The sequence below is a fragment of the Lipotes vexillifer genome, unplaced genomic scaffold, assembly GCF_000442215.2.
Source record: "Lipotes vexillifer unplaced genomic scaffold, Lipotes_vexillifer_v1.1 scaffold513, whole genome shotgun sequence".
Lineage (NCBI taxonomy): Eukaryota > Metazoa > Chordata > Mammalia > Artiodactyla > Lipotidae > Lipotes > Lipotes vexillifer.
This window is the reverse complement of record NW_006777952.1, coordinates 1,563,565-1,579,759: the sequence shown is the minus strand read 5'-3', so window position 1 is coordinate 1,579,759 and position 16,195 is coordinate 1,563,565. Positions and strand designations below refer to the sequence as shown.

The 16,195-nt window shown below is 36.5% G+C and overlaps 1 protein-coding gene across 2 annotated transcripts in view; it reads left to right on the top strand.

Annotated features, from left to right (window-relative positions):
• Window positions 1–16,195, top strand: part of VPS8 (VPS8 subunit of CORVET complex) — a 282,734-nt gene that overhangs the window by 165,489 nt on the left and 101,050 nt on the right. For both annotated transcript variants that reach the window (XM_007451396.1, XM_007451397.1), the window contains 5 exons: window positions 5,990–6,079; window positions 6,635–6,677; window positions 10,209–10,312; window positions 14,873–14,954; window positions 15,289–15,371. In XM_007451396.1, the coding sequence (XP_007451458.1) occupies window positions 5,990–6,079; window positions 6,635–6,677; window positions 10,209–10,312; window positions 14,873–14,954; window positions 15,289–15,371 (402 nt within the window). The remainder of the gene's footprint in view (window positions 1–5,989; window positions 6,080–6,634; window positions 6,678–10,208; window positions 10,313–14,872; window positions 14,955–15,288; window positions 15,372–16,195) is intronic.

The window sequence follows — 16,195 nt, the reverse complement described above, 5'->3', positions numbered from 1 at the left end:
TTCCCTATACCCATGGCACATATTTTAATTAATACAGCTTTAAAATAAGGTTTATTATTTGGAAGAAGAGTCTTCCCTCCTCATTCTTTTTCTTTAAAATTCTTTGGCTACTCTTGGCCTCTTACTATTTTGCATCAAATTAGGAATCACATTGTCACATTCCTATAAAAATAACATATGCTTCTGGGATTTTGATGAAAACTACATTGAATTTATAGATTAATTCAGGGAGGATTGACATCTTATAGTCTTCACATTCAGGAACATGGTTGTCTTTTTGAAATGCCTTTTACCCACTTTGGTGAGGTTTTATAACTAAAGTTATAAAATATAATATTTTACATAAGGCTCTTGCACATTTTCCTCAATTTGTTCTCAAATACTTTTTGTTAACATTGTAAAGGAAATTAAAAAAAAATTTTATTGGAATATAGTTGATTTCAGTGTTTTGTTAGTTTCAGATGTACAGCAAAGTAATTCAGTTATACGTATACATGTATTCATTCTTTTTTAGATTCTTTTCTCATATAGGTTATTAATATCACAGAATATTGAGTAGAGTTCCCTGTGTCATACAGTAGGCCCTTGTTGGTTATCTGTTTTATGTATGGTAGTGTGTATGTGTTAATCTCAAGCTCCTGATTTATCCCCCCGCACCCCCCCACGTTTCCCCTTTGGTAACCATAAGTTTGTTTTCGAAGTCTGTGAGTCTGTTTCTGTTTTGTAAATAAGTTCATTTGTATCATTTTTTAATTAGACTCCACATATGAGTGACATCGTATGATATTTGTCTTTCTCTGTCTGACTTACTTCACTTAGTATGATAATCTCTAGGTCCACCCATGTTTCTACAAATGGCAGTATTTCATTATTTTTTATGGCTGAGTAATATTCCATTGTATATATGTATCACATCTTCTTTATCCATTCCTCTATCGATGGACATTTAGATTGCTTCCATGTCTTGGCTATTGTAAATAGCTCTGCAACGAACATTGGTGTGCATGGATCTTTTTAGATTATGGTTTTCTCAGGATATATGGCCAGGAGTGGGATTGCTGGATTATATGGTAGCTCTATTTTTGGTTCTTTAAGGAACTTCCATATTGTTCTCCATAGCAGTTGTACCAATTTACATTCTCACCAACAGTGTAGGAGGGTTCTCTTTTCTCCATGCCCTCTCCAGGATTTATTGTTTGTAGACTTTTTGATGATGGCCATTCTAAGCTATGTGAGGTGATACCTTATTGTAGTTTTGATTTGCATTTTCTGATAATTAGTGATGTTGAGCATCTTTTCATGAGCTTTTTTGGACATCTGTGTGTCTTTTGAGAAATCTCTGTTTCAATCTTCTGCCTGTTTTTTGATTGGGTTGTTTGTTTTTTTGACATAGAGCCACATGAGCTGTTTGTAGGTTTTGGAGATTAATTCTTTGTCAGTCACTTTGTTTGCAAATATTTTCTCTCATTCTGTGGGTTGTCTTTTTGTTTTGTTTATGGTTTCCTTTGCTGTGCAGAAGCTTTTAAGTTTAATTAGGTCCCATTTGTTTATTTTTGTTTTCATTTCCATCGCTCTAGGAGACGGATCCAAAAAAATATTGCTAAGATTTATGTCAAAGAGTGTTCTGCCTATGTTTTCCCCTAAGAGTTTTATAGTGTCTGGTCTTACATTTAGGTCTTTGATCCACTTTGAGTTTATTCTTGTGTATGGTGTTAGAGAAATGTTCTAATTTCATTATTTTACATGTAGCTGTCCAATTTTCTCAGCATCACTTCCTGAAGAGACTGTCTTTTGTTCATTGTATAGTCTAGCCTCCTTTGTTGTAGATTAATTGACCATATGTGCATGGGTTTATTTCTGGGCTTTCTATCCTGTTCCATTGATCTACCATACTGTTTTGATTTCTGTTGTTTTGTATTGTAGTCTGAAGTCAGGGAGTCTGATTCCTCCAGCTTTGTTTTTCTTTCTCAGTATTGCTTTGGCTCTTTGGGGTCTTTTGTGTTTCCATATAAATTTTATAATTTTTTGTTCTAGTTCTGTGAAAAATGCCATTGGTAATTTGAAAGGGATTGCATTAAATATGTAGATTGCCTTGGGTAGTATAGTCATTTTGACAATATTGATTCTTTCAATCCAAGAACGTGATATATCTTTCTAACTGTATGTGTCATCTTCAATTTCTTTCATCAGCATCTTATAGTTTTCAGAGTATAGGTCTTTTGACTCCTTAGGTAGGTTTATTCCTAGTTATTTTATTCTTTTTGATGTGATAGTAAATGAGATTCTTTCCTTTATTTCTCTTTCTGATCTTTCATTGTTATATATAAGAATGCAAAAGATTTCTGTGTATTAATTTTGTATCCTGCAACTTAACCAAATTCATTGATGTGTTCTAATAGTTTTCTGGTAGTATCTTTAGGATTTTCTATGGATAGTATCATTTCATCTGCAAACAGTGATGATCTTACTTCTTTTCCAATTTGGATTCTTTTAATTTCTTTTTTCTTCTCTGATTGCTGTGGCTAGGACTTCCAAAGCTTGTTAAATAAAAGTGTTGACAGTGGTTATGCTTGTCTTGTTCCTGATCTTAGAGGAAATGCTTTCAGCTTTTCACCATTGAGAATGATGTTAGCTATGTGGTTTTCATGTATGTCCTTTATTATGTTGAGGTAAGTTCCCTCTATGCCCACTTTCTAGAGAGTTTTTTTTTATCATAAATGGGCATTGAATTTTGTCAAAAGTTTTTTCTGCACCTATTGAGATGATCATATGGTTATTTATTTATTTTTGGCTATGTTGGGTCTTCGTTGCTGCGCCGTGGACTTTCTCTAGTTGTGGTGAGTGGGGGCTACTCTTGGTTGCGGTGCTCGAGCTTCTCATTGTGGTGGCTTCTCTTATTGTGGAGCATGCTAGGTGCATGGACTTCAGTAGTTGTGGCACACGGGCTCAGTAGTTGTGGCACATGGGCTTAGCTGCTCCATGGCATGTGGGATCTTCCTGGACCAGGGCTCGAGCCCGTGTCCTCTGCATTGGCAGGCGGATTCTTAACCACTGCACCACCAGTGAAGTCCCGATCATATGGTTTTTATTCTTCAGTTTGTTAATGTTGTGTATCACATTGATTAATTTGTGGGTACTGAAGAATCCTTGCATCCCTGGGATAAATCCCACTTGATCATAGTGTATGATCCTTTTAATGTGTTGTTGGATTCTTTTTGCTAGTATTTTGTGGAGGATTTTTGCATCTATATTCCTCAGTGATATTGGCCTGTAATTTTCTTTTTTTGTAGTATGTTTGTCTAGTTTTGGCATCAGGGTGTTGGGGGTCTCATGGAATGAGCTTGGGAATGTTCCTTTCTCTGCAGTATTTTGGAAGAGTTTCAGAAGGATAGGTGTTAATTCTTCTCTAAATGTTTGATGGAATTCACCTGTGAAGCCACTGGGACCTGGACTTCAGTTTGTTGGAAGCTTTTAAAACACTGTTTCAATTTCAGTACTTGTGATTTGTCTGTTCATATTATCTGTTTCTTCCTGGTTCAGTCTTGGATGGTTGTATCTTTCTAAAAATTTGTCCATTTCTTCTAGGTTATACATTTTATTGGCATAGAGTTGTTTGCAATAGTCTCTTATGTTTCTTTGTATTTCACAGTTTTAACTTATTTTTCATTCTGTTGTTAACTCCTTCTTGTGTATTTTAAGTTTCAGTTATTGTATTCTTAAGCTTTGATCATTCTTTTTTATATTTTCTATTTCTTTTTTGCAGTTATCATTGTGTTCATCTATTATTTTCCCATGTTCAGTTAGCATTTTATTACTAATGCTTTGAACTCTTTCCAGGTAAATTATTTATCACTTTTTTAATTTGTTTCCCACCCCCTTAATGAATTTACCTTTTTCTTTCATCTGAAACATATTCCTCTCTTTTTATATCTTGCTTGACATTCTCTGTTCTTCTGTGTGAGATTATGTGAAACAGTTCCATATCCCAGTCTTGAAGGCATGTCCATATGTGAGAGCATCCCTATGAAGTCTGCTTGTCCCCAGTGGCATTGGTGGAAGAGCTAATTTTAAAGTGAGCATAGGCTGCATCTTGCCCTGTTATGTGCTAGAAGGCACGGTATTGCTGGCATGTAGGGCTAGAGTCACTGCCCTATTAGGGGTGGTGCCAAGGCCTAAGGGTCTGGAGCAGGATCTTTGAGCAAGTTGGGCTTCTTCCCAGTGTGATGGTGTGTTCGCCATGGTTGGGAATATGGCTGGGACCTAAGGGTTTGGGGCTGTACTTCTAAACTTGTTCTACTTCTTCCCTGGTATGCACACATTGGGTAGAGGCAGGGTCAGGGCCAGAGCAGTAGGAACCGTCCTAGTAAGCTGGTTCCACTTCTACCTTTGTGCAGTTGTACCAGCAATGGCAGTCTCCACCCTAGCTGGAGGCAGGACAAGGGCCTGAGTTGATTCCACTCCTTCCCTAGTGCTTGCACATATTTGTGTGCAGGCAGTGACAGTCTCTGATTTGGCTGGAGGAAGGGTTATAGTCCAAGCAGCCTCTGCTCCCTCCCAAGTACAGGCATGCATGCTAGTATCTGCAGTGGCTCTCTCTGCTCTGGCTAGATGCAGGGCCATGGTGTGAGGTGGGCTCCACTCCCTCCATGTTTACTCAGGCTCATTAGAAATGAAATTTCTGAAAGGAAATTTTTTGAAATGACTTTTTTTAAATTGGTTACTGCTGGTATATGTTATTAATTTTTGTTCAGTGTCTTATATCTAGCAACCAGGCTGAATTCTTTTATCGTTCAAATATTTTCTAGATTTTTTTATGACAATAATTTTTTCTGAGAATAATGGTAGTTTTTTTTCTTTCTTTCCAATCTTATACTTTTCTCATTCCCTCATCAGATATCTAGGAGCTCTGGGATATTATTGAACAGAGGCAGCGATAGTATGCATTCTCTCCTTGTTCCTGATTTAAAAGGGAATGTGTCTAACATTTTATGTTAAATATGGTGTTTATTGTCGGATTTTGATAGATAATTTTTATTAACCTAGACAAATGCCATTACCAGTTTGGGTTAGAGTGTTTTGTATTGTTTTTATTTTTGTCAAAAATGGGTGCTGCATTTTACTAAATACTTTTTCTGCATTTGTTGAAATGATCACGTTTTCCTCCTTTGATCTGTTAACCTATAATATGTTATTTGTGCCTCTCTTTTTTTCTTACTCCTAAGAAAGTTTTATTCTATGTTATTAGTCTTTTCAAAGACTAATTTAGCTAGGTGGTTTGTGACCACCTAGAGGGGTGGGATAGGGAGGGTGGGAGGGAGGGAGACGCAAGAGGGAAGAGATATGGGAACATATGTATATGTATAACTGACTCACTTTGTTGTAAAGCAGAAACTAACACACCATTGTAAAGCAATTATACTCCAATAAAGATGTTAAAAAAAGAAAAGACTAATTTAGGATTTTCTTTTAAACCTTGTTATTGTTTCTCTGTTGTTTCTTTCCATGACATTCTTTTCTGTACTTATTTTCTTTCTTTTACCTTAGCTTAACTGGCATTTCTTTTTACTTATTAGAACTTAGTTTATTAATTTTCATTAAGATCCCACAAGCTAATGTATAGAGTTTTCATTGTCATTTTGTTCTAAATATTTTGTGAATAATTACACTTACCAATTTCTGGTGTATATTATTACTATTTATGTATACATGTTACCTTTTGTGCAATGGATATACCTGATTCAGGTGCATAACAACTTTTTAAATAAATAAGTGAAAAAAAATGAGTGACCTTGGTTCAGTCAGAGTCCCAAATGGGCCACTCTAAGACTAGAAAGTCAAATATTTGCATGTTATACTGTAAAGTAGCATACTACTAGGGTATGAATTTACTATTTACTATCATAGGGTTTTTTTCCATCCTTAATAGGACCTTCTAACTCCACAAACAAGATTTTTGAGCAAAAAAGCTTTATCTTTCTTTCTTTCCTAGATTACCCAGAAGTATCAACTTCATGAAGTCACTGCTTATCTATTAGAAAAGAAAGGAGATATTCATGGTGCCTTCTTAATAATGCTAAAGGTAACATTTTACTGTATTTGCTTTGTCATGTTTCTGTCTAGCCCTATACCCATTTATCAATCCATCTTTTTTTCGTGAGATAAAATTGACATACAGCATTGTGTAAGTTTTTGTCAATTCATCTTAATTTCTTATGTTTCAAAGTAAGCTGCAGACAACAGTACATCTTTTTTGTACATTTTATCTCTAAATATTTTTATCATGCATGTCATGATATACCAGTATGCCACATGATACTAATCCCAAGGCTTAGCAGTTGTGGCTTGCAGGCTCTAGAGCACAGGCTCAGTAGTTGTGGCGCATGGGCTTAGTTGCTGCACAGCATGTGGGATCCTCCCGGACCAGGGCTTGAACCCGTGTCCCCTGCATTGGCAGGCGGATTCTTAACCACTGCACCACCAGGGAAGCCCTGTGCTTTCTATATACACAACAATTCTCTTCTGAATGGCAGAGATCATTCTTAATAACCTTGTTGTTTCTTGGAGTTTACCTTTAAAATATGGTAATTCAGGTATTGGTGGATTAGAAATATAAAGTGTTCCTTTTACCTCCTAGAGACTACAAAGCAAACTTCAAGAGATAACTCATCAAGATGAAAGTAAGTTCTCGAGTGTAATTTACAATTTCTTTTTCCATGGGCCCCATGTTTTAAAAGATATTAAATGATAAACTGTATTTATTAAGTAATAATCACATTGATATGCATGTTACTGTTTATCTGCCATTGATCCCAATTTTGGCTTGTTTTCAAGGGCTCATAATAGGAAGTAATATAAACCACTGTAGTTTTGCAGTGCTAATTGTCAGTAGAGGTCATTGGACAGAAAATTAGGTAGTCTTCACTGGCATTGATTAATTTTTTAGTTATATTTCTGTACTTATGTTTTGGTTATTATAAATGAGGTACATAACTAACATCTTAAAAATTACTATAATGTGCTGAACAACAGCAAAGCAGAGCTTCTAATCAGTAAGTAACAATCAGTGTTTCTGTATTGAATTTATATAATTTTAGCAGAAAGCTGTAAAACTTGAAACAGTTTAAAATCTTGAATGACTTTGTCACAGATAGATATGTAATTCCTATTATATTCCTTGATACTAGAAAAAAGTTATTTATTTTGTAAACGTGTGGTAAAATAAACGTAACATAAAATTCACCATTTTAACCATTTTTAAGTTTACAGTTCATTGGCAATAAGTACATTCACATCATTATGCAATAATCACCACCATCCATCTCCAGAACATTTTCAGCATCCCAAACTGAAACTCTGTACCCATTAGATAATTACTCCTAATTCCCTCCTCCCCACGCAGCCCCTGGTAACCACCATTCTACTTTCTAACTTGATGAATTTGAATTTGATTACTCTGTGTATCTCATAAGTGGAATCAAACAGTAATTGCCCTTTTGTGTCTAGCTTATTACACTTAGCATAAAGTCTTCAGGATTTATCCATGTTGTAGCACATGCAGAATTTCATTCATTTCTAACACTGAATAATATTCTATTTTATGTAATACTACATTTTGTTTTTCCATTCATTTATCAATGGGCACTTGGCTGCTTCCACCTTTTGACTATTGTGAATAATGCTGCTATGAACGTGGGTGTAGAAATATCTTTTTGAGTCCCTGCTTTCAGTTCTTCTCGGTGTATACCCAGAAGTGGGATTACTGAGTTAAATGGTAATTCTATTTTTAATTTTTTGAGCAACCACCATACCATTTTCCGTAATGGCAATATCATTTTACATTCTCACCAGCAATGCACAAGGGTTCCAAATTCTCCACATCTTCACTAACACTTTTATTTTCTGTTTTCTTGGTAGTAGCCATCCTAATCATTGTGGTTTTGACTTGCATTTCCCTAATGATTGGTGATGTTGAGCATCTTTTCTTAGACTTATTGGCCATTTCTATATCTTCTTTGGAGAAATGTCTATTCATATCCTTTGTCCACTTTTTCCTTTTTTTCTTTTTTTTTTTTTTTTTTTTTTTTTTTGTGGTACGTTGGCCTCTCCCGTTGCGGAGCACAGGCTCCGGACGCGCAGGCTCAGCGGCCATGGCTCACGGGCCCAGCCGCTCCGCGGCACGCGGGATCCTCCCGGACCGAGGCACGAGCCCGTGTCCCCTGCATCGGCAGGCGGACTCTCAACCGTTGTGCCACCAGGGAAGTCCCGCTTTGTCCACTTTTGAATTGGATTATTTGTTTTCCTATTACTTGACATTTTCAAAATATCCCTCCCAAAGTTCAGAGAAACATTTGATAGGTGATTTTTAGATTGTTTTACCTTTTTAACCCACTAACACATTTCTTGGACCCCTTAGCCCACACATTCCCCTAAACACTTTTACCCTAATTCTCCATATATTATTTGTTTTTGGAACTTCCATAACAGTTGGTTGACTTTTCTATATTTAGTCCAACTAAACATTTAATTATTGTTTTTGTGCTTTAGTATATGTTCAGTCAGTTTGACTATTAGATTTGTTGCATTTATGGCATTTTTCTCTTTCAATTTACTGTTATGAGAATAATTTTTATAGACATTACATGAAGGATCGTGGGAAAAGTAAGAAGAATGTTTCCCCCAAATCACTACAGTAATTTGCGGGTGATATGTGTAGGGAAGCCAATTCCTTGAATTCCAATGGAGGTAAATTTCTCAGTAATAGTCTCATAACTGCCATTTACTGTCAGATTCAATTTTGACAGTGTGCTTAAGAATTTTGAAGGATTTGGTAATTGCACAGTACTGGGCTAGTTTCTGTGGGTGATACACAGATGGCTAAAACACAGTCCTCACCCAAAGAGCTACAGTCTCTTGAAGGAGACAGATATGTAAATAAAAACCTCTAATACATGTAGAATCAAATACTGTAAAAGAGGTACAGTGAGAGTGGCAAAGGGTTGTGGAAAATTGGGGAACTACCTGTAACTGAGATTCTTTTCTGGAAGATGTGACCTTTGAAGTAATCACGGTTGGAATGATGAATAGGAATTTGATAGACAAAAGCAAGGAAAGGGTCTTCTGGGCTGAGGAGGACATGAGCATGAACGTGCCTGGCTAGTAACTTTGGGGAGGAGGAAGTAATCCGGTGATATAAGAGCACCGAGGGTGGGAAGATGCACCAGGATGTTTACTGTGTTTACTTAGGATCAGAGGTTTATTGACATTCTCTTTGTAAAAATTAGAAGTCTTTGATAGTTTTTGTGCATGAGACTCATATGTTTGGACTTCTGCTTAAGAGAACTGTAGTGACAGTATAAAAGGGAATGAGGAAGGCAAGATTTGGAAGTCAAAAGTTAATTTAGAGGCTGCTGCAGTAGTGTAAACGAGGTGATGAAGGGCTCCACTCGGGTAAAGTAGTGGGTATATGAGAGTGTGGCAGTAGAATTAACAAAATTAACAATTTATTTGAATGTACAGGTGAAAGCATCAAAGATGGTGAAGATTTATAAACTGGTTGGCTTAAAGGTCATGGTTCTATTAACTTAGTTTGGAAATGTAGGGGGAGGAGCAGATTTGAAGTAAGAAAAATGGGTTGGGTTTTGCACATATAAAGTTCAAAGTGACTGCAGGATGTCCATGTAGAGATAGCTGTCCTAGAGCCTGGTGAAAATGCAACCTGCAGATTATGAAAGGAATAAGGGCAGAGGTGTATATTTGAAAGTTATTAGCAAGGACATAGGAATTAAAAGCAGAAGAGTGGCTGAAATTATTGAAAAAAATGAAAAGAAAAGGGCCTGAGATAGTATCTTGGAGAAATACATACATTTAAGAAATAGAGGAAGAAATGGTAGAGCAAGAAAGATAAAAGATAATCTTTCTATTAACTAATCCACAGATAAATGGTTGGGGATTTTCCATAGCTAAAGCATATTAAAATGCTAAGTATGATGTGCTTTCTCTGTCCTAGGAATGTCAGACATTTATATGGAAAACTGTTGCAAAGAACTACCTACTTTTTATCTACTGAAGTTCGGTATCAGGTCTTATACATGATTATATCATAGAAAACTAAAAGTATGCAGAGAAAAAATTGTTTAATTTTTTTACAGAAGCTTTGAGATTATCAGTAATATACCCTTGAGTGATGTTAACAGTTTTTCTGGATCTAGATACCAAAGAGGATGCCTCACTGAAGAATGTTGAAGAGACCATGGTGGAGACAATTGCCCTTTGCCAGAGAAATTCACATAATTTGAACCAGCAGCAGAGAGAGGTAGGAGAGTGACTACAGAGGCTTTTAAAAATCTGTTCTGGTCTGAAACTAGGAATTAATTCTATTTCCACTGCCCTCTCAGCTACCTGAGTTCAGTGCTCCCAGGAGTATAAGACTCCTAAAGTTATTATGAGGAGTGCCTGTCTGCTTTGTTCTCACAAAAGGCTTTATATTCTTAGATTTGGCTGTGCTGCAAAATTTAGGTGTGTGAATACTAGATGTCCTTGTTCTCTTTGGACTGAGTTTTTGTGTATTCCATGTAGTGGTACTGTGGTTCTGTCGTCCATTTATCATCTGTACCGTTCCCCGTGGATAAGGGGAGCGTGAAGCACTAGAGGAAAAGCCTCAAGGGATACAGAGAAAGCTGAAAAAGGTCAAGAAGGCTATGGTGTAGTAGTTCTCATCCTTGGCCGCACATAAGAGTCACATGGGGAGCTCTGAAAAATCCCAGACTATACCTGAGATCAATTAAATTATAGTCTTTGGGGCTGGGCCACAGTCATCAGTATGTTTTAAGGCTTCCCACATGATTCCACTGTGCAGCCAAGGTTGGAACCATGTCTGTAACAGATTCCAGACTGCAAAAAGGGAGAACGCAGAGCTGAAGGAGATATAGTAGAGCACGTGGGGCGGGTGGGAGTTACAGCAATGAAGCAGAAACCAAGGGGGCGAGATGCAACTTGACAGCTAAATTGTGCAGTAGTTTTAAGAAGTAAAGTTAGCAGTGTGATATGTGTGGCATAACTGCGCCTGCCCCTCCAGTCTCTGGCCTCTGACTTAACACCACCTGGCCTCCTTCCATTGCCTGGGCTTCTGAAATGGGAAGCAGGGTAAATTTTTCATATATAGTTTGCCATACATGTTCCAATGAAAATGATAAACTTGGTATGTTTCTGTTCTTATGAGATGGGTAAATTTCCCCTTTATGTTTTTGTCAAGGGTTTTTTTTAAGGTCATAAAGTTTTATTACCCTTTAGAATATAAATTGTATATAACAAACATTTATATAATAGATGTGGTTTTTTTATTTAAAAATTTTTTGAGTGAAATGATACATACCCATTATTTTTTTAAATCCCGCAATACAGAAAGTTACACAGAGGGATGTTTAAAAAAATTACCCTGTATCCATCTTATCACCCAGAAATAACTGTCATTATCATTTGGTGAATATCACTCTAGATATTTTTTATCTACCTAGGTTAACATAATTTTAGAAAAATTGAATCAAATAATGCTTGCTTTAAAAATATAGTATTTAATCTCATTTAGGAAGCTTATGTAAAACTGAGGAAATTCTGAAATTCAAATAAATAGTTCTTCAATACACTATCTCTTAATAAATCTCCCTGAAGTTGAAAAAAATCTAAATAGCTGTTAATAGATTAGAAGTATCGTTTATAATTACATTTTGGTTTTTATAATATCTATGATGTCCGACCAGTAAGGAAGTTTACATGAACGCATACACACTTGCTCCAGCCTCCCTTCTCCATCCCTCTGAATTTTAGGTAGTTATGTTATTTTACCTCATTAAGGTTAACAATACATTCTTTTCTGTATCCACAATTCCCATAGTTGTTCAATCTTTATTTAAATGGATTATGGGTTTTACAACATTCCTTTTGCCCTGATTTTTACATGCCTAAGTTTTTGTTTTCATTTATCTTTTGGCTAAATGTCTGCATTTGGACATGGTTATATATATATATATATATATATATATGCTCCGGTCACGCAGGCTCAGCGGCCATGGCTCACGGGCCCAGCCGCTCCACGGCATGTGGGATCCTCCCGGACCGGGGCACGAACCCGTGTCCCCTGCATTGGCAGGCGGACTCTCAACCACTGCGCCACCAGGGAAGCCCCATGGTTATATTTTGATAGAAAAACACAAGAGGGTAAAACTATTAAAGCTATGTTTATACATAAATATACATAAATATTTTTCAACCCTTCTGTCTCCTCCCTAACATCTATTTGATATTCTTCCTTCTTCTCGTGGAAAATTTAAGGAAAAATGACAATTATAAATTGTCATTGTTTTATAAATAGAGCCATTTGGGCTCACATAAGCTGAAATTATGTCCAGATTCACATATATTAATGGTAGAATTAGATATAAAAGTCATGCCTCCAGAACTCTAGGGATTATTCTGACTATATCTGAACTCTTATCTCTTAATCAGAGACAGGACTAAGGCTTCCTTTGATGTGGTGAAAGGGTAATTTATTCTGTATTTTTTTGTCTAAAAATATATCTGAGTTGGCATCTGTCTCTTCCTCTCTTAGACACACACACATGCCTCTCACACCACTCTCTACTCCCCCCCACCCTCCAACAACTGGTTTTTGCTTCTTTTCTGAACGTTCATAGCAACAATAAAAACATTGCATGTTAGTTTTTATGTAAATACTATTTTTGTGAAAATGCTGAACTGATTTTATGTAATAGCAAACATTAATTTTGGGGGATTTTCATGGTTGTTTCCCTTGTTCCTCTTTGCTTTTTTTTTGGTTTGGAGAGAGTGAGAACAAGAGCTGTTGCCACCAACCCTAATCTAACTAGAAAATTTGAAGTATCCAAAAGTTTGATAATGAATTGTCTGTAATATCTCTTTCCAAAAGTTTCTTCAGAAGATTTAATGTCATGGAGTATTTCCTTAAAGTTAGACTGCAGGAAGTCAGATTGTCAGTCCTTCCCTAGGTAGAATCTATACCTGTCCTACTTTGTGTGTCTGTCTACCCCAGTGTCCAGTGATTGCATAAATAAAGAATATGGCTTTCTTATGCACATAATTCCCTGAAAAAGAAAGCTGTTGATTATGTAACATGAGAAAGTAATTCAGGTTCAGTTGTGTTGCTCTCAGGGGTTAGGACTGTCATTATCATGGATTGTTATTTTAGCCTGTGGGTTTTTAGAGTTTATCCAAGTTAACATTTTAAGAACCAACATTAAAGAGCAAGAGAGACAAAATATTTAAAAGGTGTCTACTGTATATTTCAGGTTAATGTGGAGATTTAATTGAAGAAGAACAATTTCTCTATTTAGGGTATGAACACTTCCCATGGCTATTTATCTCTGCAACCATGCTTCCCCCAGTCTGCTGTTTATAAACCAAGAATAAAGTAACCTTTAAAAAGGTAATTCTTCTAGAATTTCTGGACTAAATAAGAAAACTTTTAAATCAAATTTCTAAATATAATAAATATAAAAACCAAAAGGTAAAAATTAGGTATACCATATACAGTTAAATTAAAAGACTGTAAAAATACATAGAAATAAATGATGTGGTTGTAAAAACAAATTGAAATAGGCAACGAAAACACAAGCTAAGTAAAGCCATCCAAGAATAAAATACAAGATTAAAAATTCATGAATACTAGATAAATTAAATTAAAATTTCAATAAAATAAAGAATTGCCAGTATACAACATAGTTAAAACCAGTATCTTAAGAACTTGAAGAAATACTGTTAAAAAAAAAAGTACATAAAATCCTGGCCTTAGAAAACCTCAAATGGGGGCAGATAAGGGCTTCCTTGTAGAGCTCTTCAGTGGAAGGTCGCCCTGTGGGAAAGTCACCGGACCATTAGCCTGTCCCCTTAACCATGCTTGTCCTGCTTTGTCAATACTTTTTTTTCATACCTCTTGGATGTTTGCAGGAATAGGTTTTTCCCAAGATACTGGGTGAAATAAGGCCTTTGTAAATCATTACCCAACAGGAAATATGCTTGAAATTTTAAAATGTATTAGTTTGATTTTTGATGATGAAGATTTTTCCTAAGGCTTAGGAAGAACACATATGATGCACATATGGCAGTGTATAATCATTGGCAAATTACTCAACTTCTCTAAGCTTCAGCATCTTATCTCCAGTAAAGATAATGCTTACTGTATAAGGTTATCATGAGATTGAAACGACAAAATGTATGTAAAGCATTTAATACAGTGCCCTACGTAATAGGAATAAATAAATGTTAGATCTGTTCATTTATGTCATGATGTGATTGGAAATGTTAATTGAAATGTTAACTTCCACTTCTTAGTCAGTGATGACTGAGGAAATAACAAAATAATGCTTGATATAGGAGAAAACTTTGGATAACTGTATTTATTTATCTTGCTTGACATAGCTGATGAGAAATGGGGGGAGGGTAGTTGTGGGAGAGTTCTTTATTCCCTTCTGCAGTACATAGGGCCCTTTAGACTGTGTCAGTGAAACATTTAAGAACGTAGCCTGAGGCTCTGCTCCGGCTCCTTTGAACCTACCCTTTTCTGAGACACAGAAGATTTGCAGTTCCAAGGTCTAGACTTACTTAACTTCAGCTTTCTTATTTTCCCAAGGTGCATGATAAAGATATCTGTTCTGGCTGTGGTCTTTGCTTTTTTACTGTCTTTTCTCTTCCCAGTCAAGTGCTCCATCTTTCTTTTTCTAATTTTTACCAACAAATGTGTGTGAGAAGTACATTTCAACCTGTGAAACACTAAGCTGATGTTAGTTGTTCTTAAAAACAACAGAGTACTTTTGTTTTCCTTTGGTTTCCTCTGCCATTATAGGCACTCTGGTTTCCGTTACTGGAGGCAATGATGGCACCTCAGAAGCTGTTTAGTTCAGCTGCGCCTCATCTGCACTCTGAAGGTAAGGTCATAGTGTCCACCTATACTGTCCCCCAATTTCTATCTGCTGATGACTGTCATTTTGATACCTCTCCCAGCATCGTATTTTTATTTTCCTTAATGAAATCATACTGTACTGTTGATCTGATTTTTTCATGTTCGCTGCTTTCTGTGGCACCAGTTATATCATTTGTCTTGGATAATAGTAGCTTTGCAACTTACCAGCAGTTAACTTTAAAATATCAAACTGGCCTTGGTTAGCCAAGTTTCTAGGAAGTTGTATTCCTATGACTTACAGGAAAAACAAAAAACTCTTATTTTAAACTAACCTTAATATTGACATTTTATTATAACAGCTCTGAAATCTTTGACCATGCAAGTTCTAAACAACATGGCAGCATTTATTGCCCTTCCATCAATTTTGCAAAGAATCTTGCAGGTGAGTTGAAAGGGGGAAAATTCAGCGTTGATCAATTTTAACTAATATTTTAGTTATGTATAAATAATAGCTAATTGGGCTAATGTGTAAATGGATCTCAAGCATGATGCAGCTGATTTTTGGCATTAACGAAATATCTAACTTACAACTCTCATCCTTGAATCCTTCCTAGCACTCCAGTGATGTGGGTTTGCCTGGCACACACTTGCAACCTTCAGTTAGGGGGTGCAGGCTTCAGTTCACTGTGACCTTTGGATTCAGATACACAAGCTTCCTTTTGGTGCGCTAACTGGGAGAGAATTACCATTGCTTCCAGCTGATTATACTTTTTAGATCAAAAAGAGAAACATTGGGCTTCCCTGGTGGCGCAGTGGTTGGGGGTCCACCTGCCGATGCAGGGGATGCAGGTTCGTGCCCCGGTCCGGGAGGATCCCACATGCCGTGGAGCGGCTGGGCCCGTGGGCCACGGCCGCTGGGCCTGCGCGTCCGGAGCCTGTGCTCCGTGGTGGGAGAGGCCACAATGGTGAGATGCCCGCATACCGCAAAAAAAAAAAAAAAAGAAAGAGAAACGTAAAAATTATGTTAATATAGACATTTTTTAATCTTGTTACTTAGGGTTTCTAACTCATCCTAAAACTTTCTGTCCAAAGCTCATCTTCTACTATAGATTCTAGCTGGCTTTGTGTCCAAAGTCTTTGTAGGTAACATCATTCCAGCCTGTTTTCTTTAGCAAAAAGGCCCGAACCTTTCCAACTTCATCAAAAAGAGAACACTAAAAATATGCTAAGATATATTTTTAGAAACATCTGTGAACATTCTTGGGT